The sequence below is a fragment of the Melanerpes formicivorus genome, unplaced genomic scaffold (assembly GCF_026170545.1).
Source record: "Melanerpes formicivorus ecotype bairdi unplaced genomic scaffold, bMelFor1.0.p_v2 SCAF_13, whole genome shotgun sequence".
NCBI lineage: Eukaryota > Metazoa > Chordata > Aves > Piciformes > Picidae > Melanerpes > Melanerpes formicivorus.
Window position 1 is genome coordinate 15,808,893 of NW_027142365.1, and position 23,845 is coordinate 15,832,737.

The window sequence follows — 23,845 nt, forward strand, 5'->3', positions numbered from 1 at the left end:
AACCCACTGTTAGAATACCCCATTTTTACTTGACAAGTCTTGAAGCTCCTAAATGTTCTTTGAGGAAGACTGTCTGAAAAGCTTTGCTAAAACTGAGACAAGAAGACTTCCATTTATCAGTGTTTTCGCCTGCATGAAATTATGGGCAGGTTAAGCCAAAACCTTTAAATGCTCCAATACAAATCACATTAAGACTTCTCTCCAGCTTAGTAGAAGCTAGAAAATGAAGTCTGCATTTCAGATCTACTAAACTGAGGTTAAAATCCCAATAGGTTTTGGTATTTCAAAAAAACAAAAGGTCATAAGTATGTCATTAAAGTAAATTACTTTCTAAAAGGTTTCTAGAAGTTAGAAGAGTATCTGCAAAAGCATCCCAAATCCTGAGCATGTCAGCTTTCCAATGATGATATGATAGTGCCCTATGTGAATTCCAAATTAACAACTAATAAGTTATCTAGCAGGAGGAGGAACAATCATTAAGGATGCATTGAAAAGACAATGAGTTAATGGTAAAGATCGTTAGCTCAACCATACTCTGAACACAGTCCTAGAGGTGCAACTTTCACACTGAATGAAGTCCTCCAACTAAGCTATGAGAAGTGGAATTACACAGTTAAGTAAATGGGTAAGGATTAATATTTCCAAAGAAGTTTTTCAGCTCTCAAACCATGCTTGCATTGTGTCTTTCTAACCAGTCAAATTCTCATGCAAAAGCTTGCCAGGAGAAATCTCCTCAAGAAGCAGAGATTTTCCAAAGCTGCTGGACAGTGGTTTCAGGGATCAGTTAATGAGCAGGCTGTAAAACTCCTTGGGGAGTATTAGCAGTCCTGAATGAACACAAAGACAAGTATTCCAGAACACTCCCTAACACTAAATACCAGATATAGCTAACACACAGGTTTTCTACACATTGTTTTTCCTTCTTTTTTGTTGCCACTCCCCTCACACACCAGTAACTGGATAAACTAGGCAGTGCCTGGATTACTTCATTGTCCCTTAAGCACATAAACAATTTTCCAAGAAAGAAAAGGAACTAACTAACATGTAACTTTCTAAAAAGAGGCCTCTCTACTGCAGAAAGTCTTTGCAGTAACTTCAGCAGATCTCAGACTACCACATACAAGCATAAACAACTGGGTCAAGAGACAAAAGGTTGCAGCTTTGACTCCTGTGTGTAGGAAGGAAGAAGTCATCAAAATAAATCCACTCCTATGAAGAGCAGAAACATTTCTGGACAGAGATCCTCTCAACTTCAGCATTCCTGTCAGCTTTCCTCTCTACCCTCCAGCAAATTCTGATTGAAAGTCATGGGAAGAGCTGTATCAGCACATTCCTGGTTATTGATTGAGATAATAGATACATGTGATGTCTGTAATAAGGTATTAAATTCTTCATGTTCCACTACTCAGGACTACTTTCCTGTGCATGCGTATCAAAACATTGGGAAGCAAAGTTGTCACCCAGGAGCTTCCATCTCATACTTCCCAGCTACCCATGCTGAAGTTGTGAAGCCCACCTGCCTTGCCTAGGACATGAGTGCTATATTGCAAGACAGGCATTTAACACCAGCCTTAAAAACCCCCAAACCAACCCCAGCACTATACTAGACAGAGTGCTACTCCACAACTACATAGCAGATGTACTAATACTACATCACCCCTATTAATACGATATTTTCCCTATTCAAGTGGCCTCATTAAGGAATTTACTTCAATCTACTTCAAGACTTCAAGTCTTCATTAACTCCAAGTAAAAGGAAGAGTCAGCTCTATGCATCAGAGTGGTGAGAATAAAAGAGAAAGTTTGAAACCCAATAAAATGTAAAGGAGACCAAACAAAATGCAGTAATGATGTGTAGAGGTTTCATCTGTCTCATACCTTGCTAGTAGATGCCTTGTAAGTTGTCTTCAATTTCTGAGAAAGCTGACTGGTACTGTGACTGGCTGTTGAGACAAATAAATTCAAAGGGAGGGATTTCAAACACAGCATTAGCTTCCTTGCAGAAGTAACTGGTATTAGCTCCCTTCAATAAGATGTTAAGTTTTGGTCAGAAAAATGCCACAAAATACTAATTAAAAAAATACTAGTTTAGGATTCTTTGTGGTTCTCTTACCTTTTGTTTTCAGTTGTCCTTTGCTCAGCTCGGCTCCATCAATGGTCTGTCCTTCCCCTGCTAAGCGCTCATTCAGCGTATCGATCTCTCTACGTACTAAGAAAAGCAACACTTCACATGAACAGCATTTACACCACCATTAACATCCCCGTTAGCAACCATTGTGGCTACTAAGTAACCTATTTTATTCTAAGGACAGGAAAAGCCATCAGCTGCGACTTTCATAAAGCAGGCCTCACTAAGACATAAACCAAGACTCCTGCTGACTTTTCCAGCAATCAGCCTTGACCCAGAGTCCAAGAGAAGTATTGGTGGCTTCTAATTACTGTTCCAAATGTGGCTAAGGATTAGTAAAACAGCTTCTGTGAGATGCTTGGCACACCTGCACCAAATCAAATCCAGCCAGAGACTGAATACTTGCAGCATCATAAGAATTTTAGCCACAGAATTAGTATGCTATTTCTCAACAAAGATCTACTTCATCAGGCAATAGCACCCTCCCCTGCATGCCTGCCTTGTAAGAGTTTCAGCAAGAAAGTGCAGCACACATCTATTTTTAATACCTTGAAACACACTAAAGAATTACACTGACCTGTACCTTCTCACATTCAAGTGTTTTAAACCACTACATACTATCCAAGTGTTCTAACTGCACATCAGGCAAAGCATGTATTTGCAACAAGAGCATGCTCTTCTGGCAATTCTTTGTCACTCTCACCAGGGCCATTTCAACAGCAGAGTGATGGCATGACTGAAACACATCAGGTACCTGGAAATTATTTACAGTGGCTGGGCTGCTTTGATAAAGGTGCTCAACTTTACTCTAAAGAACATTTTCAGTGGCTTACATTTTATTCCCTCAAAATCTGAGCTGATACTCTTTAAGCCCTATGAGGAGAGGCTGAGGGACCTGGGGTTGATTAGCCTGGAGAAGAGGAGGCTCAGGGGAGACCTTATTGCTCTCTACAACTACCTGAAGGGAGGTTGTAGACAGGCGGAGATTGGTCTCTTCTCCCAGGCAAACAGCACCAGAACAAGAGGACACAGTCTCAAGCTGTGCCAGGGGATGTTCAGACTGGATGTCAGGAAGAAATTCTACACAGAGAGAGTGATTGGCCATTGGAATGTGCTGCCCAGGGAGGTGGTGGAGTCACCATCACTGGAGGTGTTCAGGAGGAGACTGGATAGGGTGCTTGGTTGCATGGTTTAGTTGATTAGGTGGTGTTGGATGATAGGCTGGATGTGATGATCTTGAAGGTTTATTCTATTCTAAATGTTCTCATATGAAATCTTCCTGAGAGGCTTTAACCAAGCAGTTTTCCCACTGTTCTTGAGAGTAAATCTAAGTCTGTCTTTTCACAAATTCCTGACTTCTTTAAAGAGGAATTCACTGCCAGGCTTTCAGATGTGAGAACATGACACACCAAGAATATGGTTCCTGCCATTTCTGAGAAATTCACTTAAGTCTCAGTTCTGAGGACTAGAAAGGTCAGTTTACATTTCCATACCACATCCAGATGCCTGAAATGAGCAAAGCAAGATTCTCTTTCCTGTCTTCCCAGCCACATAAACCTAAACCTTTATGGAATATAAATAATATGAAAGACAAGTAAACAAAAAGATGGGCTTGTAGTAACAGATGACCAACACAATAACCAACCAGGCAGATACAAGAATTGCCTGAAAGGACTAGTGATGAAGACTGGAAGGGAAATTAAAAGAAGAAACTAGAAATCAGTTGTAGTCAGTGCAAGGGAGTATATGAAAATCCAGGGAGGGTAATCAGAGAATCTCTACATACAGTAAGCACAACACTAGTGTAGGAATTACACCAGGAACCAAAACCAGCAGACTGTGCATCAGAAGAGAAAACATTTAGGAATTATCAGGGCAGTGGAAAGGGACTACAGAAGCCAGGGGTGAACTAGAATGACATGAATAAGACAAGTAAGAAACAGAAATGGAATGGAAGGCAAACAGTCATGCTCTGGAGGGTACTGACAAATTCAGCACTTGCTTTCTGACAGACATTTTTGAAAGCTGGGGAGGGAAACCCTCTTTTTCCTGCTACCAGCCAGCTTCTCAGCAGGAGGCTGAGAACTCAGTTGTGCTAATTGTCACTAAAAAATGTGTAGTGCTGGTGATAGCTTTTAACCAAAGCAATCTCTTCTTTTAAGAGAACAAAAAACCAGTGCATTTTCAAAAAGCATGCAAGAACTTTTTTGAACACAAGTGTTTGGTTTAACTGTGGGAACAGATTAGGTGTGGAAAAAAACTTGACCTGGAGCCAAACCAAACAGATTCCACAACTCAGAAGCCAGGCCAGGCAACACGGCTTCCAAAATCCAGCAAGGAATGCTGAGCGGAGGCTTTACTCTATGAATTACTCTCGATCCTCTCACACCACCCTGGACCACTTCCATCACTGTATGACTGCACTCTCACTAGTTAAATAACATCTTCTGCAGGTGACACCTGGAATTTCCATCTGAGTGCTCAGCTTCAAAACTCATGACAGTTGTAGGTGCTGGTTATGCAGTGTACTAAGAATTGTGATCCAAAGCCACCATATTTTACACTCTTTTGAGTAAGACACTTTTCCACCTTCATTTACTGATGTTGTATCATTAAAATGAACCCGGCAAATAAACAGCAAAGCCACCAGCTCAATGGCTGGACAGAGCTGCCACCGGATGAACATGGTATAGAACAGAGCCTACACTGACCAGGAGACAAACCTTTCATTTTCCCTGACTAAGAGTCACAGAGGACAACACACATCAGTTCTCACTGCTTGTATGGAAGAGCTAAGGAAGTGAGAGGAAAGTTCTTCACTGAGAGAGTCGTCCACCATTGGAATGTGCTGCCCAGGGAGGTGGTGGAGTCACCGTCCCTGGAGGGGTTCAAGAGGGGATTGGATGTGGCACTTGGTGCTATGGTCTAGTCATGAGGTCTGTGGTGACAGGTTGGACTTGATGATCTTTGAGGTCTCTTCCAACCTTGGTGATACTGTGATACTATGATACTGTAACTCCACCTTTGACTGCAAGTTCGAAACAATTCTTCAACGCCTCAAAGAACAGCGATGTTAATTATACACAACAGGAGCCACTGTAAGCATCCCAACTGGTGCTACTGTATCTCAAATCCAAACAATTCATAAATTGCTGTGAACCAGATAACTCACATTCCAAATTTTCAATGTAGAGGTTTTCAAACTCCCGTTCTATTTGTCCAAAAAGTTCAAGGAGCGTGTTCCGGACAGAAGATGGTAGTTTAGAATCCTAGAAGACAAAAATACAGGGCTGTTATTTTTCTTGATGTGCTTTTCATGTAGCTACCCTTCAAACTTATTTTTAATGTTCTCTCCATCCCCCAGCAATCAGGAAAATTAAAGCTACTACTAGCGTAGAACACACACAAAAAAAGCTTGGTGCATTCACGGAATTACTCATTTTTAAGTACCACCCAAATTCGAGGGAACTTTATTGTTCGACATGAGTTTAAGGATGCTCAGAGCCTCTGCTCGTATGTGTTTCAGCAAACCCAAACCGAAAGACATTAGTCCCATTCCGACAGACTGAATCAGGAGGTAGCGTGTGCGCAGTGGCCACCAGAGGGCAGCACACGCCTTCAGCCAAGCCAGCATCTCATTCAGAGTATCACAGTATAACCAAGGTTGGAAAGGACCTCGAGGATCATCGAGTCCAACTTATCAACACAGACCCCATGACTAGACCATGGCACCAAGTGCCACGTCCAATCTCCTCTTGAACGCCTCCAGGGACGATGACTCCACCACCTCCCTGGGCAACCCGTTCCAATGCCGAATGACTCGCTCGGTGAAGAACTTCCTCCTCACCTCGAGTCTAAACCTCCCCTGGCGCAGCTTGAGACTGTGTCCCCTTGTTCTGGTGCTGGTTGCCTGGGAGAAGAGGCCAACCCCTTTCTGGCTACAACCACCTTTCAGGTAGTTGTAGAGGGCAATGAGGTCACCCCTGAGCCTCCTCTTCTCCAGGCTTAACAATCCCAGCTCCCTCAGCCTCTCCTCATAGGGCTTGTGCTCAAGGCCTCTCACCAGCCTTGTTGCTCTTCTCTAGACACGCTCAAGTGTTTCAATGTCCTTCTTAAACTGAGGGGCCCAGAACTGGACACAGGACTCAAGGTGCAGCCTAACCAAAGCAGAGTACAGGGGCACAATGACTTCCCTGCTCCTGCTGGCCACACTATTACTAATGCAGGCCAGGATGCCCTTGGCCTTCTTGGTCACCTGGGCACACTGCTGGCTCATATTCAGGTGGCTGTCAATCAGCACCCCCAGGTCCCTCTCTGTTTGGGAGCTCTCCAGCCACTCCGACCCCAGCCAGCATGGGATTGCCATAGCCGAAGTGCAGCACTTGGCACTTGGACATGGACTCGGGAACAACTAGAGAAGCCTGCCATGATCCCCATCTTATCAGTTACTTCTGAATGCCCGTTTTTAAGAGAAAAGCAAAAGAAATCACAAACAGTCCTCCTGCAGAGCACACCTGTTTTGTGCATCACTCAGTTTTAGACCAGTTTCACAGCTACTCCAAGAAGTGGTACTCTGAGCACAGCTCCTTATGTCCCTCTAGGGTTTTCCTTTCTGCAACTTCCTTCTGCAATTTCCCCTTCAGACAGCACTTTGTCAAGCAGAATGTGAAGTAAGTGTCAGTTAAAATCAACTTGAAACTAAATCTATTACACAAGAATACTACACAAATGAATCACCATTAAGAGAAGCACTGATGTTAGAAGAATTCTTTTCAATTCAGCTACCTAATTCCACACAGAATCACAGACTAGTAGGGGTCCAAAGTGACCTCAAAACATCATATAGTTCAAGCCCCCTGCCAGAGCAGGATCACCTAGAGTGAGGTTATGAAAGACACTAAATTATCCTGCAGCTTTTGAAACAGAACAGATGTTAGGAAAGGTTTTTCAATCCACTACTCAGACCCTGAAAGCACTAGCAAATCTAAACCTGTCCTAAATTAACTAGCATAGTAAACCACATCCACTTCCTTTACTCTCTAATTAGCTGATTAAAGTACCATGCAATAACATTATCTGTTTATCTGCAAAATGACTTATCTAGATCTCATGTGGTGTACAGCTTCACTTGTGAAGCGGCATTAATACTCTGCTCATTACAATCTGCCACTGGCTGTTCAGATAATACATAAAACATTAAGAACATTAACATAATAAGCATAACACACTCACAGAGTTTAATAAGAATACTAAAACAGCCTAAAATTTTGGTTTAGTACACAGAAGCGACAGAATGCCTTGGGTCTCTCAGCTGCCCTTCACCTCCTTCCTGAAGTAGGGCTGCAGCAGTCCAGCGCATGAACAGTTTTCTATCCAACTTCTAGATGATCAGAAGTAACAACTTTTTAGTTCTAAGGAAATCAATGCTGCAATTTACTGAGTAATAGATTTCCTTTTCTTTTAAATGCCACAACACTGAGAAAACACAAGGCTTTCCCCTCAGAGTATCTGCAGTCAGAAAGTGAAATGTGTCAGAGCCCAAACACTGTTAGCAGGCCAAACCATCTCTCTGATAAAAATCAGGTTTTGTACCATCCCTGCCAGGCCCACATTAACACTGTGCAGTCAATTTGACAATAAATACTTTTCAAACTGGTATTTGCTTATCTCTGGCAGCACTTCTTCAAGCATGCCCTTTAGGAGCCTCACCTACTGTTAATCTCAACGTTGTTGGTTGAAACACTCCAAGTGGCTCCATACAGGCTGTGTTCAACACAGGCTGGCACGATAAGAGATCTACCAAAGTTTATGGCTGTTGTTCTTTCCCTCAAGCTTAATACATGCAAGATCACACTTTCACTTGAGACACATTTTTAAAAAGCAATAAATAAAAACCCAACCCAGCCCCAAAGCCTTAAGTTAGCTGACACCTGTCAAGCAGGCTGCAATTGTTTCCTTCCTGGAAAGGCCTGAGGCAGAGCATTCTCACTAACACCTCCCCTGTCAGAGTGGTCATAACACATACCTCAGTTTATTCCTATTCCTGGGTTACTGTTGTACCAAACTCAAACTTACGAAATCAAGAATCAAGCTTTGAATTTAAGGGGAAGAAGGGAAGGTGCAGCAGAATTAATAGTCTATTTCTTTTCTATGTTTCATGGTTTCATCATTCCTGTAAGAAAGCACAAAAGCCGACGAAAAACTCCACAGGTCCAAACTCAGCCTGAAGCATCATCAGCCTCCAGGTCTGTAGACAACGGAGGTAGGAATCAATACGGCTGACCAATATGATCGAGTATTGCTCCTTTATTGTTCCAGTGGTGCAGGCCGATGGTGCAGGCCTATGGAGTAGTGCAAGTATAGCACAGTAAAGTGTAGAAGAAACAGGAGACAGGAAAGGCAGAAGTGCGTAGGAAGGGAACTGCTACAACTTATATAGACTCGGAGTGCCCTGTTGGCATAGCTCCATTGGTTCCCTCTGAGTGACCACACATTGCACTATTACAGATTATTGGTCCAACTACTAATGACACAATGAGGTTGTTGATGCAGGTGCATGTCCTGTTGTCCCAAGATAACTGTCCATGTTTATAGCTACCAGTGTCTTGTTTTAGTTACATGCTGCAGGCACAGCACTGTTTTGCTACACTGCTAGCTGGCTCTGCATTTATGCTGAGCATGGCCTGCCACCATGTCAGGCTCTAGGCCTGCACCGCCAGATTGCTCACACTGCTCGTCGCTGGCATTGCCACACAGGTCAGCACTCTCCAAAGACAGCCAGCACTTACAAAGCTTGCTGCTCCCGCAGCTTTAGTGGGCATACTCCATTCCTTAACTTCTTTGCTTTCTTATGGAAGTAAGCATGACCTTACCTGCCCTTCCAACATGTCTCTCTGCAGTCCTGCCCGCTCCTGCTCGGAACTGTTGGTCCTCCGGATGGAAAGGCTGTGCGATTTACGTTTCTGCTTTGCTTGGCGAGCAGATGCACAACTTCCACTTTCTATGGGCATTACTTCAAAAAACCAGCTTCACAGAGGCTCCTGTGACAAACTAAGGACAGGCATTACAAGTTACAAATTGCTGTGCCAAATTGAGCCCAGTTTAATTTGTTTCTTCTCAAAACAGATATGCTTAGTTCCACTAAACTTTGGAGTTGTTTAGGTGGGGATTAAGAAGGGATCCCTATTACTAACAGCTGCTCTTCAAACAATATTAAGTTCAAAAGCACATATGCACATATGTAAATAAAGTGAAATCACTTCTGGGTTATTTATTCATTGGCTAACAAACCTCCACAAAGGGAAAAATCAATTCCACTGCCTTGCTCATTTTGGAGAACGCTAAGCAGAGACAGCCCCAAAATGTTTCCAGGAAACAGCTACTATGCATATGGTATTTCACTGAAATGCATGCAAAATTAAAACCCAGCAGGAAAATGAAAGCAAACAGACATGATAATTCAGGGACACTGTCAGGTTACCAATGCCTTATGCAACATTAAGGGTTAGTTTACCAAATGGAATAGATGAGCTTGCTTACAAGTAAGCAGAAATGAATTGTAATGGCTGAAGTTCTGAATAACTACTTCCCACCAGTTTTGGCAGCTGATTTTCACTCTTGTGACAGCGAAAGTGCCCCATGAACTCAGAAGACTGAAAGTGCACCTGGCTTACCAGGCTGTTGTCACTGTTAATTCCTGACAGTTAAAGCCAAACAGGCAATTTAATATCCCCCAAAACCACCTGACAGTATCACTGATTAATATTACCATGCATGATCCACTGCTTTCCCCTGCTTAAGAAAAATCAAATGACATTTGATTTCTTGTATAAAGGTGGAGAATACATTCTCGACTATCAAACTCTGGGGTTTTTACAAACATTTCATCACTGAATTACTTCCTTTTAATTTAAAGCTGATATTCAATAGAGATTATTTTTCATTTCATGGGCTACCAGTTGTTAAAAAAATTTCTCATGGTTTCGGATTAATTGCTGACAATTTTGCAATCATGAATGTAGAGAATAAAACAAAGATTCATTCTCCAGCGTTAATTACTTCTGAAACAACAATTACGACTTCAAATATGTGCAACAGTCTGCAGAGAAATAGGAGAGCAGAGTTGGCAAAGCTAACAAGCAACTGAGCTTCCTTTCAAATGAGTTGATCAGAGAGAAATGAAACCAAACCCAGGGCCACTTCCAATTTAAGATCCACCAACGCACCGGATCTCAAGCTAGGAATGAGCACCATCACTATGAACAAGATTAGGCATTAACCAGTTTGGTGGCTTTCACGTGGTCTTTTCAGCTTTTTAACAGGTCATAAAGCCAAGGAAAAACAGACCTTGCCAAAAACAACAGCGTGCATCATGAATGCACACAGCTTCAGATGTGCTTTGGCTATCAAATAATGAAAATACATAAAGATACATCCACTTCTATCTCAGAATGAGACTGGATTTAGTTAGGACATCCATCCTCAAATTTCCTCATTAAAAAATAAATAATGGTATTTTAATTAGCTTCTGGAACACACAAGTTCCAGTAACCTGACATCAATTCCACAGTGGACCTAAAATAAAAATCAGGTTGCACCAGGATCTTGTACTGCACTGAAATGATTTTGTTCATTTCCTCTAGGATCTGCACAGCTCTCCCCTGCACCTAATCCCATCAGAGCTTTTGATCTGTGATTAATCAGCAGTAACTAATTAGCTATAGTCAAAAGTTAAAGAAGGAGAGAAAGAACCACCATTAGGTCATTTCTTATTTGATCAGGTTTCTTTTCTCACTGTGGCTAGATCCCTCTACTGTAGAAAGACAGGATGGAAACTTTTAAAAGCCCATCCATAAACAAGCAGTTGCCAGCTTCCTGGGCTGCACTAAGGACCTTCCTGCTCTTGGACATACTGTCAAGAATTTGGAATAGGTTTTCAGTGCTTCTCACATTTCTGCTTCTTTTCAAAACATGATCAGATCTCAAATGTATATTCATCTCTCTTCCATCCTCCTTCCTGTCTCCCCTTGGGAACCACTCTTTCAGGGGCTTTTAGTTTACTGCTCTCTGCAGTGTCTGGGATTACTTTTTAAGGCCCAAAGCACCAAATTCTGTGTGCACACACAGACATGATAAAACACTTTTTATCTCTATACACATAGTTACATATAGTAATAACACAAATCAGTTAACACTGCTTCACTGATGGTCTGTGACAAAACACTAACTGATTTCCAGTTCCTGCTGGAGCTGGCTGCTGAGCTCCAGCTGCACACAGAAGTGCTACTGTGGTTTATGCCTTACCAGGCTCTGGTTTAGCTGTGCTAACTGCCATTCACCCTCTGCTGCCAGGGAACTTCATTTGAGAGGGCTCTTATCAACAAATATCCTTTTCTGGATTGCTTCATAAAATGACAGAGTGGTTTGAAAGGGCCCTTTAAGGGTCACCTCATCCAACATACCCTGCAGTCAGCAGGGACAACTTAAAACTAGATCAGTTTGTTCAGAGTTCCCTTCACCCTGACCTTGAGTGTTGCCAGCCATGGGGCATCCACCACTTCTCTGGGCAACCTGGGCCAGTGTTTCACCACCCTCACTGTAAAAGATGTCTTCCTTACATCTAGTATAAACCTACTCTCTTCTAGTTTAAAACCATTATTCCTTGTGCCATTACTACAGGCCCTGGTAAAAAGTCTCTCCATCTTTCCTGTAGGCCCTTTTTAATTAATGATAAAACACAGTAAGGTCTCCCCAGAGCCTTTTCTTCTCCAAGACAACCAACCTCAACGCTATCAGCCTTTCTTCACAGGAGAGGTGTTACAGCCCTCTGATACTTTTGTGGCCCTCATCTGGACCTGCTCCAACAGGCTCATGTCTTCCTTGTGCCATTGGCTAGGATAGGATACAACTGACTTTCTATGCTGCAAGCCTACATTGCTACCTTGTGTTCAATTTTTCATCCACCAGTGTTCCAAAGTCCTTCTCTGCCAGACTGCTTCCTTCCCTCAAGTGAATCAACTGCACCACTCAGCATTGATGCCTACAGATTTGGCAGCTGTATGTTCTAGCACCTCAAATTTAAAGGGACACAGTCAAATGCATCAGATGATCCTTTTACAGAGTGAAATTCTCACGTTAACTACAAATAAGTTTCTACTTTCACAGCTCATAAGCAAACAGAGATGTTTAGGTAAGAAACACCTCCATTACTCGAACTGTTTGGTAGCAGCACCTCATCTGCAGCCAGTGGCATGGACAATAGCAGCACTCTCCTCATGCACCAGCATGACCACATCTCTCATGCACTGTTCCGGAGAGAGCAAGCATGCACGCTCTTCCTCAGGCTCTGCAAGACGGTGCACACAGCCATAGCAAACTGCAACCAAAGAGGCAACAAGCAGGCATGTGCATACAGAGGATAGGAAGGAGAAGCTGAAGGCGTCTAGCTGAAGGCAACTAGCTTCACTGCCTTTAATACTGCTCTGAATTTCACCAAGTAGTCTTACAGCCTTTCAGTAAGGGAGTAACAAAGGATGCAAATCCTGGTTTAAAAAGTGACAGTGTCCCTTTAAATATTTAATCTTTACTGTGACTTTTCAGAACTATTTTGATGCTAAGTGCAACAGTAAGAAGCTCCAGGCTTTCAAGGGTAGATTTTGCAAAGCAGATCCTTGGCAATATGATGCTTCAAAAGTTAAATTAATAAAGGTGCTCATTTCTAGCAGTTACCTGATTCCCCTTATTATGTAAGGTTTTCAAACAATGAAAATTACCTGTCCAGAATATCAGTGTCATGTTACATATCCTATGAAAACCATATTAAATATTGATTAGTGAAGCAGTCAGTAGTATACAAACCAGTCAGACTTTCACATTTTTGAAACTTTGTAGTTAGAACACGCTAGAAACAGGAGAGGGGAGGGAGGGAAAACATCAACACATGTCAAGGTGAAGCGCCAAAACCCAGTCAAACAAAGGAACAATGCTTCCAAATGACCCACAATATATTGTTAGTCAGATTAAGTTATTCATAACTTTTGACTGTTACTAATGGGTTCTGAAAAGAAGTATGGGGCTCAGATAAAGATGAAGTCACAAAAGCTAGAAATCCAGAATCAAAGGTAAAAGAAGGCGGGGGGGGAAGCTGAATAAAAGTACTTTCCAAGGAAACACACAGAAAAGAGGGTGATTGTTGCATGACTAAACTACAGCCATTAACTGTGGCAGTTCACGAGTACTGCACTGTTAAAAGGTGAGCTTCTGAGACTTACTGAGTTAATCCTCTCAATCCTTTTGGAAAATGCTACTGTTTGCATAGTGTCCTTCACACAATCATCTGTCAAAGCCTCGGGAGAGCCCTACCAAAGGAATTTCTGACAAAGTCGATCAGCAGAAGTAGAGGAGAAAGGTGTCCTAGAAAACATCTAGTCCACAGGTGAGCACTGCTTTCTAAAAGCAAAGATACTTGGCTATTTCAGTTGTGCTGGTTAATTAAACTCACAGCATATTTTACATTGTGTTAAAGTTCTGCCACCTACCTTTCTGTAACAGATGTTACCGTGTATTCAGTCACAGGAAATACTTCAGCAGAGTAGCAGTAAAGAACAGATGTGTAACCAGTTGCTATTTTATTCAGCTACAGCAGAGAAATGGCACCAAAGTACACACCCTGGTCTTACAGGACTTAAAATCCCTGCAGCAATCAACTAGTTCTATTGCCTCCTACTTCTACACTTGAACACAGAAAAGCAGACTGCTCAAAGGAAAGAAATTCTGGGGTATGCATGCTGCTGGGGCCAGGCAGACAATCTGTTTTAAGTGTCAGAGCACAGAGAGAATGGCTACAGTGATGCATTTCCTTTTTTGTTCATTCAGGACAACGCTGAAGTCTGTACAGGGAAAGCATCAGGAAGTCCCAGCAACATCCCTTACGCAAGAACTCCCCGCTCCATTTTGTCTGGGACTTTAGCAGCAGTAATACTTATTCATTAAACTGTCAGAAGGAAAAGAAATATTAATGACCACAACCCCACAGAAGTAGTTTTGCTGTATTTGCACATGCTCCTAAACCTCTCAGACAAGTCTCTTATTTTCAAGCAGGGTTCAGAGCAAAATTTCAGTGTATACTGCGTAAGGAACAGAGGGCTATTTACAACAGCAGTTATTGTTGTGTGCAACATTAAAACCTTAACATACAAAAATGCCAGTTAACATGGGGGGGGAGTCCACAAAGCAGGGAGGGAAAGGGGAGAGAGAGGAGAATGATCACAGCTATTAAGTTCTTACTTACATGTAACTCAGTTTGACAGCATTACTCACGAGTTAAGGAGAATTAAATATCAACACATGCCACTACCACCTTTATTAATATGCAAAGAAATAAAGTTTAAATGAGTAAAACTTCCATTTTGAGGTAGGCAGTGAACAATTTTCTTTTTTTGCTGAACATTCAAGTGCCATGAATTCAATACCAGCACCAGGAATACAGCACACTTGAGAAAGATCAGGCTAAACAGATTGCTTTGGAAGACCAGTTGTTTTGATAAAAATACATATTCAGGAAACAAACTAATCCAGATCGTGTCAGAATCACTGACAAGTGTGCTAATGAAATCCACTCTGGCATTACAGCATTGATTTTTTCCCCCTAAATTTAGTGCAGTATCCTTTCAAACAAACAGGATGCTCCTTGAAATGCAAAAAAGTGGAAGAAGCACCCAGCAAAAAGCTGACAACCTTCCTTTGACACAAAGCGTAGTAAAGAAGATGCACCAATGAATTTTAAGTGCATTATACAGCTGGAAATCAACAATAAGAGCCTTAAGGCACTAGTAAGCACCTACTCCAAGCAAGTTTCTAACACCAACATCCAAGCCTCAGCCAGCCTAGTTCTGCTGCAAGCAAGCTTTGATCTTCCTAATTCAATTATGTCAGCAAATGCTGCAATCACACCAGAATGCAGTACAGACCCTGACTGCCAAACAGTCTGCTACAGCAAGAAATCAGACTCTCAACCATACAGACTTATCTTAATATTAAACAACAATAATTATCACACTTGGGCAACTTTTCTCTAATTTAAAATATAGAAGATACCTGCCTGGGTCCACCAGATCAAGAGCTGTCAGGTGCAATTGCTGATGTCCTGAAAGCATGCAACTTTCCTTTGACATCTGTACCACCTATGAGTGTGCTCACTGCTTCAACCTGTTTAGATGGTACAGGGTACAAAATAATCTTACATTTAGCACTAGTTAGTTGCATGTCAGTATACAGCATACTGGGGTTTATTAATCAGTATTGATTAGCTGACTTCACTGAAGACAGACAGCATCTGCTCCTGCTGCATTACGTACTGCTGGCTAAATCCTAAAATATGGGAACTCCTAAAAGGAGGCTACTTTATTTCCTTAGCTGTTCCACAGACCTTTTAGCTCCCATTCCTGTATAACAAATCCCTAATTGCCTAGAAGTGGTCTACATGCATGCATGCACAGGTATGCAAATACAAAACCTCAGGGTGAGGAGTCCTAAGGAAGTTCAAGAGCAAATGCAGTTTAACCAGGTATTTGTTTAAGGAAGCATTGCACCGCATTTCAGATGCCAGAATCTTACTGTTCTAGTCTCTAAACAATGCTTAGGGACTTATTATCTATGTCCTGGATAAATTGCTATTATGCTTTCATGCAAGCAGAGTGACCTCTAATATCATTGCTCTTCCTTTGGGAATATGTTACTTGCTAGCAAATCAGAACCCTTCTACCACTTCAGACATCAACAGAAACATGTAACTGACACAAAATACATTTAGTAAGCTGTTCTGAAGCACCAATAACCTTTGTACAGCACATTCTTGAGGTATCCTCTGGTGTGGCCTTGTCAGACCATCTCAATTCCTGTGCATTCCTCAGTACAGTACTAACAGCTTCTCCCCACAGAGGTTTGAAGCAGTGGCATCCAGGACAAGTCATTCACAACTCTTGGAGCTAAGGCTACTAGCTTGTCTTGTGAGGGCATGTCTACATTATAGAGACAGTCTCATCTTTAAAAGACTTACCCTTAGATTTAACATGACAAACTCAGATTAGGGGCAGGTGCCTTTCCTTCAAATATTGCCCAAGTCCACAACACACATAGGTCATTAAAAATCGTGTATGATAGGGCACACACAAGATCTTATCTGATATAAGCCACTCATTAGAAAACATACTTGAGGATTCTTGAGGTTACCAGCTGGCTTTCAAAAAGATCACCAAAGAAATGCCAACAGCAGGCTTGCTTGGAAAACAGTTTGAGAAATGTGCTTAAGGAGAACAACACTGCAGTGATGTTGCAAAATGGGTGCCTGCACAATAGACATTTGTGTAATTTCAAGGTGTACCCAATGACACTGAATCACTTCAAAGAAGCTGCTCCACCAGTTCTTTAGGCACGTCTCCCAAGGATTACTGTTACAGAAGGCATGTTTTCAAGTGCTGTAACAAAACAAACTGTGACAAGCTGGAAGATGTAAAAGGAGGAAGAGAAACACACACAGAAGTTTCTCTTTCCTCACAAACACCAAGATGTGTCATCGAACAACGGTTCAGGGCTTCACTTGAAACAGTTTGCCTTGCCTTTGCATAAGCATATCTTATGGTTCTTTAACAGCCTTTCAGAACTGGAAGCTAACCTCTAGTCAACCTCTTCATACACCGAGTCTTCCCTCAAATTTGCTTTCATGGTTTTTTAGCTCACAGACAGAAACACTGCAAATGGCTCTTTAGAGGTGTAACTTTTATTCATCTCACAGACGATTGCAGCTCATCCTCCCGCTGCCGAAGGCCAGATCTACCCCATCCCTCCACAAATGGCACTTCCCATCCTCAAGCAGTTGTGCCCCACTTCAGGGACTTCGGGAATTTCACTTCTCCTCCATCTGTACGTGTGGTGTGTTCTGAACTCTACCTGCAAACTAATGACACTTGGCTTGTCCTTAGAACATGCAGTAATACACAAATGAAGTTAGCGAGCAGAGCCTCCTGAGCAGACACCCTTGCTTTCACTGTCTGCAGACCTGGAGCCATCCCTACGGCCTCGGGCTGCAAGCGTTAGAGCAAAAATCTTTTAAACCCCCAAACCCACCACCCAGAGGCAGAAGGGCTTATTTTCAATTCTTTCGGGTTTCAAGAAACCGCGGAAATCATCTCGCAGGGAAACAAACGGGAACAGTGCGGGATGGGAGGGGTGCCGAGGCAGGAGCCCCGCTTCACGCCACGGGCCTGGCCAGGCGACGGCACCTCGCAGGTAGCGCCCGCCGCGCTTCCCCGAGACCCCCGGCCCTCCCGCCCCGCGCCCCGGCCACACTCAGCCCTTCCCCGCAGCTCCGCAGCCCCTGCGGGCAGCCCCTGCCTCCGGCTGGGGGGGGAGACTCGGCGGGCAGAAGATGGCGGAGGGTCCGCGCCCCGCTGGGGGGAGAGGGGCGGGGGGCGCAACGGCCCCCAGCACTCACCTGTCAGCCACAGCCGGGGCGGCAGGCGGGAAGGGGCAGGCCCGCGGGCGGCGGGGGAACTGAGGAGGAGGAGGGCAGGTGGGGCAGCGGTAGCAGAGAGCAGCCGGTGCCGCGCTCCAGCAGGGACGCGCCTCTCCGGTGAGCAGCCCTCACGGCGACATCCGGCGGCGGGCGGAAGCGGGGGCCGCTATGGCGACGGGCTGGCGACGGGCTGCCGATGGGCAACCGCCGCTCGCCGCCAGCCCAGCCTGCTGCCCAGAGGCTCAGCAGTGTCACAGGAACGGGGCACGGGCTGCCAGCAGACGGCTCGTTTGGGGTGGGTGCCGTCAGTGCTGGTAGACGAGCCCACCGCAGAAGCCAAATGGCCAGAGCAGGCCCTGCCAGACCGCGAAGGACGGGAGACAAACGGCAGCGCTGCCACCAGCCCACCCGCACCTCGGTGGCTGGCTCTCAGCCCGGGCTCTCCTGGCTGTTAATTTCATGCTGAGTTGTGTTTCGTCCTCACTGTTGCCCGAGTGGACCACCGTGGGCTGCCAAGGCAGATAAAGCTTTCCTGAACCGCCACTGGAATTCCTCACTTTTTAATATAGAACGGCTGTGAGATACCAAATCTGGACTCTTTCAACTGCATCTGCAGGCGATAGGACAGAAGCAGTGAATCAAAGCTAAGCTCTTTGTTCTGCGAGTAGGCTGCTCGCTTTGAAGCTTACAATACATAATTGAAATGTGATTAATTCCTCTGCTGATTAACACTTGGAAGAAACCTTCACCTAAAAATTCTTATTCATTACAGCAGACTGTGAAAGTCAAAGGAGGCCTTTGCCTAATTATTTTCTCTCTTCCTGCAGATTATCTGGCTGTCTCAGAAGAGGTCTGTGAAAAGGCCAGGGGAACATGTGCTTCAGAGTGAGGGCTGAGAATATTACATTCTCTTTTCATGTACTTTGCAGCGACAAGTACGCCTGCTGCTCACTTTTGTCTTCTTTTTCCTTTCTGCCTCCTTCTGTGCAGTCATGTCTTAATTGCAGCTGTATGAACACTGACAAAAGTAATGTGGTTTACCTTTTTACAAGCATCTTTTTCACCACTGGAGGTTGTTCTGCAAGACAACCAGCCTAGCTTGAAGACCTTAAAGGTCTTTTCCAACCTAAATGATTCTACCGTTCTCTAAGATTAGCCTGTTCCCTTCTTTGAAGCCACCAAAACAAGAAAGGAATGGAGCAAAACAAATACCTAAATGGCTTTAAGGAGGGAAAGAGAGAGGGGAGACGGAACTGGCAGAAGATGGACAGGAGGTAGAACAGAGTTGTGTGGGAGGAAGCCTGAACACAACCTGACCAAGTGCCCCTATGTGATGCTTTGAATTCTCCTCACGGTGCAGCTGCCATTCCCTCAGCCGTGTAAGGCAAGTCACAACTCCAGTCCTCAGCTATTCAGTTCCTAACTGAACATTTCTTTGAGCCTCATTATTCCTAACAAAATTACTTAATCCTGATATAATTCTACTGTACTGTAACAGTTTTTACCTGTAAGTACAAAGGAAAAAAGAAAATTCCATCGAGAGAACAAAGATTCACATTTGGGAAGAACACTATAGCAACAAGAGGCAATATAGAAATAACCATATTTTTCCTCAAAAATATGCAAAATACTGCAGTAAGGAAAGACAGGGACTTAAACAACTTTTTCCTTGAGACAGGGTGACTCTGATATGAAAAGTGACAGTCCTTGTGTGGATGCATTTGCTTTCTCATGAGAAAAGAACAGCCAGTGTCCTGCTGTCAGTGCAGACCTGTGACTTGTTTCATTTTGTCATGGCACTGCAAGAGCAGCAGACACTGTGCTGCACCTGCTTTTCACCAGCTACCTGTTTTAAAGCAAGAAACAGCAGTACAGGAGCCTGGGGGATAGGGGCAGTACTAGTTAGCATCATACCAACAGCTAAGGAGCTTTTTTAATGGTCATTACAGAAAAGAGAGTTGCAACATCTAGGTTGTCCTGGACATCACCTTCCAAACCTGGTGATGGGCCCACATCTGGACTTGACAAGATACAAGGCTTAGGAAACCAGCAACAGAACAGAATAATAGCTGAAATTCCCAAATTAAGATTTGCCAAACCTGTAAAAGTAGCAGGGAAAGACAAAACCTCCTCTCCAGAGCTCAGACCAAAAGAAAGAAGAAAATAAAAACAGGCCTAAGGGAGAAAAGGACTCGAGGGTTGTTTCTTCCTTCAGATAGGAAATGTCCCAGTACCTCTTCCTAAAAGAGTTGTTTCCTGTTTCATTAATCACCACCTTATGCTGTATAAACACATTTGGAAGCTGTCCATCGTAGCACACTTTCCATTACGCTTGAGGTAGCAAAACGAAATGCAAATACAACATCACATTACAAAGCCATCTGGCTTCTCTGAAGAGAGATGAAGCAAACCCATTTTCCTGGAATAGGCCTTTTAAGAAAGAAGGGTCAGGTAAACAACAGCAGATTAGTCAGGACTGGGAGGTGTTTTCCTCCCAGTTGAGATAAAGCCCAGGCTATTGTTTGTTCTGCACATAAGTGGAACACTTGGACAAACGTTATCTGCAGAGTTATGACTCCAGGGCAGGAGGAGACTTCTAAGAGGGATTCCTCAGAGAGCCCAGGAACAAAGATAGGTCTGCATCTGAGAACAGTGATTTGGAGGTCTTAAGCATTAGAACAAATGAACAGGAAGCTTAAAAAGAGGCAGGTTGGATGTGAAGGGTGGGGGAGAAATTCTTTTCCTTGGCAAAGCTGAAAAGTGAGGAGACACATCTCAAGAGGCTGTATGTTCCCAGCTGGGGTCAAAGCCCAGGTTTGTTCAGTGTTCACTTCATCCTGTGCTTTACCATCCTCTTGTTTAACTCGCTGGAGAAATAAGTTGGTTTCCTCCACTTTGGTGAGGGTATAATTTCCCTTTACCTTAGCAGACAGCAAAATCCTGACAGTGATTTGCAGGTGGTTGGATTTTCATGTGAAATGAGAGACTTCCCAGTGATGACAGAAACTGATTTTACCTTGTTAATGAAGTGTTTGCAAGCAGTCATCAGACTTCAAGGGATACACATATTTAAATCAGTTTCTAAGGCAGATATATGTCACTGCAGGCATCTTTCTGTGCATTTGGGTGGAATCCAAGTGTGGAGGTTTTGCCCTTACAAAATGAGGATGTTCTCTTTTCAACTCAGATGGCTTCTCTTTGAAGGTACAGGGCAAGGCTGGAGGGGAGTGAGAGGAAAGATGATACAGATTACATAAAGCACCTGATCCTGAAAGTGCCTTTGGTTAAAGACTTAGAAGGCTTCTCCCTTGTCTGTTGTGTGAAAATTGTTTATTTTGTCTCTTTTGTCCTTTTTGGCTGCTTTGTTTTACCTCGTTACCCACCAGAACTTGTCAGACATTGTGCTCACTGCCATTGCTCCAGGTGAAGTCCTTTGTCCCAGACAGGAAGCAGTGTTGGTTCTGACAGTCAGGTTCTGAAGTGCTTGTATAGAAGTTCTCAAAAGTCCTTACTGGGAGGGAAAAAAAAATCTTTTCTCCAATATCTATAGAGATTTTTCCTGGTATCCCTCTGCTGTGCAGCATGAATGTCACTGTGTATATCTGCTCCTTGGTGTATGTTATACTCCAGCTGTGTCCCATGTATGGAGCCCTCTCTGTCTCTTAGGGTGGAAGTTTCTCTGCCAACAGAGCTTCTTCCCCCTCAGGAGGGCTGGTTGCTGACTCTACTGCCTTCAGAGAAGATACTGGCTTGCATGTCCATCTCAGCAGCTAAAGTGTTTTTGACAGATCTGTGTAGCTTGTATCTAGTCACATTAGAACAATGACAGAAGAAACATCTGATGGATTTTTTCACCTGTTACAAAGCAAGCAGCAAGTGATCAGCATGGTGAAGGATGTGATCAGCATGGTGAAGGATGTTCTCAGCATTTCTCCAAAGCCCTATCTACAGTTACTGCATTCTCATGCTAGACAGTGACTCAGTCCTTTCTGAGACAGCATCTTCATTATTATTAATGTCCTTGTGATAATGATTCTGTTTGTGATTAATAACACTATATTCACATTAGTATTACTGTCCATATGTTGTGTTTGCTGTAGTTTGAGGGATATGCAGCAGCTGGCACATTTAAGAAGTCTCTTTTTTTCTTCTCTTCTAGTGCTCTCTCCTGATTTCAAGTGGCTTCCACTCAAACCACCTCTTGCCCTCTCTCTTCTTTCATCAAGCTCTGCACAGGGAAATCCCTGTAAGATACCCCCCCCTAGTAAGATATTAGCTGTCAGCTTAAATATTTTGTTCTGCTAATGGTATCCTTAAATGACAGGCCATCTGGCCTGGCCACAGGAGCTATCAGATTAAAATGCTGAGATGGGAGTTGAGGGGCAGACAGAAAGAGGGATGCCTCCTAGACATGTAAAGTATCATTTATAGGCCTTTTGTGGAATCTAACCATAAATCCAACCCTGTGAACAGGCAATAAACCAGCAAGAGAAGTGCTGCTCAGGACATACTTATCCATGGCATGTGATGTTTCTGCAGAGGCTCAGGGGAGACCTTATTGCTGTCTACAACTACCTGAAGGGAGGCTGTAGCCAGGTGGGGGTTCTTCTCTTCTCCCAGGCAACCAGCACCAGAACAAGAGGACACAGTCTTAAGCTGTGCCAGGGGAAGTTTAGGCTCAAGGTGAGAAGAAAGTTCCTCACAGAGAGAGTTGTTATCCGTTGGAATGTGCTGCCCAAGGCGTTGGGGGAGTCACCGTCCCTAGAGTTGTTCAAGAGGGTGACAGGTTGGACTTTGAGGTCTTTTCCAATGTTTTTGATTCTATTCTATGATCATACATTAGTTCCCTTGGACTGGGTATCTCTGCATAGCTGGACCCCTCATACCTGAGCAGTGCACCTTCACATACTGCCTGTGCTTGATTCCTTGTCCAGAAATGGGATTTCTCTTTCTGTGTCCCTGAGGGACTGAGCTAGTTAGGTATTTGCAGATCTTTATTAACAGAGTAGCTGTTTTTCACAAACTGTAGTTGTCCAGTGAAGGGAGACAGCTGGCCAGTATTCCCCAGGCTGTGATCTGTATGGCACACACTTAGCCTCTTTAATTCAAAGGATGCTACTATGGAGCAGAGAAAAATACCCAAGATTAAAAGTGTTAAAGAGACTGTCAAAATGCCCTGGGCCTCTACAGGCATCCACCTGAAAGACTGCTCTCACAATCAATCAGAAATTCAGTCCAGGGACTACATTTGTAGGAGCTGGGACTGACAGCTGAGGGTACAGGTGTCATTTAGTCTGGAGAAAAGGAGGCTCAAGGGAGACCTTATCATTCTCCACAGCTACCTGAAAGGAGGTCCTAGCGAGGTGGGTGTCACACTCTTCTCCCAGTTAACAGTGGTACGACAAGAGGAAATGGCCTCAAGTTGTGCCAGGGGAGATCTAGATTGGACATCAGAAAAAAGCTCTTCACCAAAAGGGTTGTGAAGCCCTGCAACAGGCTGCCCAGGGCAATGATAGAATCACCATCCCTGGAGGTATTTAAAAGATGCACAGACGTGGTGCTTAGTCGCATGGCTTAGTGATGGACTTGGCAGTGCTGGGTTCATGATCCTGGTGATCTTAATTCCAGCCAAAACGATTCTGTGGTTCAGTGCAGTCCTTCGGTTTCCATGGATGGGTAAGAGACAGGCAGCAGGGCTTAGCGTTAGAAATACTCAAAGCTCCCACGATACCGGCACCTTCTATCATTGCAAGTCCCAGCAACAACGCGTTGCAACGCAGGGCGCTCTGCAGATGAGGCGCTGAAGGCTGCCAGGCCTGTACCGCACCGATCGCCACCCAGTCTCGCCCCAGCCTGGCACACCAGCCCCTCTGCCCTGGCGCAGGTTCTGCCGTGCGGCTGCGCGCCCCAGCATATCCCGCAATCCTCGATGACGGGAGGCGCCCCGAAATCTTGGCTGGCAAGGGAGCTGCGGCTCCACCGAGGGCTCTCGCCCACCCTGCCGGAAGCAGCTGGGCCGGGCTGCGGCTTGACCCGGCTCCCCGGCTCTCATTGGCTGGCTCGCCGCTATGCCCTCTCTGTATTGGTCCGCCTGGCCGTGTGGAGGTTGGCTGAGCTGCCGTCGACCCTACCTGTCACTGGTTGGTGCGTGGCCGGAGCAGCCCGCGGCGCGGTGGGGCGATCGGGCGATGCGGTGACGTAGGCAC

The 23,845-nt window shown here is 44.2% G+C and overlaps 1 protein-coding gene across 5 annotated transcripts in view; it reads right to left on the reverse strand.

Moving 5' to 3' along the window:
* The window catches only part of WDR37 (WD repeat domain 37), a 40,178-nt gene extending 22,400 nt beyond the window's left edge, over positions 1-17,778 (reverse strand). The window contains exons 1-6 of one of the 5 annotated variants that reach the window (XM_068146299.1): positions 17,619-17,778; positions 12,901-12,932; positions 9,001-9,178; positions 5,301-5,397; positions 2,114-2,209; positions 1,879-1,943 (exon numbers count right to left, since the gene is read on the reverse strand). In XM_068146299.1, the coding sequence (XP_068002400.1) occupies positions 1,879-1,943; positions 2,114-2,209; positions 5,301-5,397; positions 9,001-9,138 (396 nt within the window). In that variant the 5' untranslated portion in view covers positions 9,139-9,178; positions 12,901-12,932; positions 17,619-17,778. Of the gene's footprint in view, positions 1-1,878; positions 1,944-2,113; positions 2,210-5,300; positions 5,398-9,000; positions 9,179-12,900; positions 17,402-17,618 lie in introns of those variants that run through there. The other 4 variants (XM_068146297.1, XM_068146301.1, XM_068146298.1 and 1 more) reach the window with 4 other exon arrangements.
* Between the last annotated feature and the right edge of the window lie 6,067 nt (positions 17,779-23,845).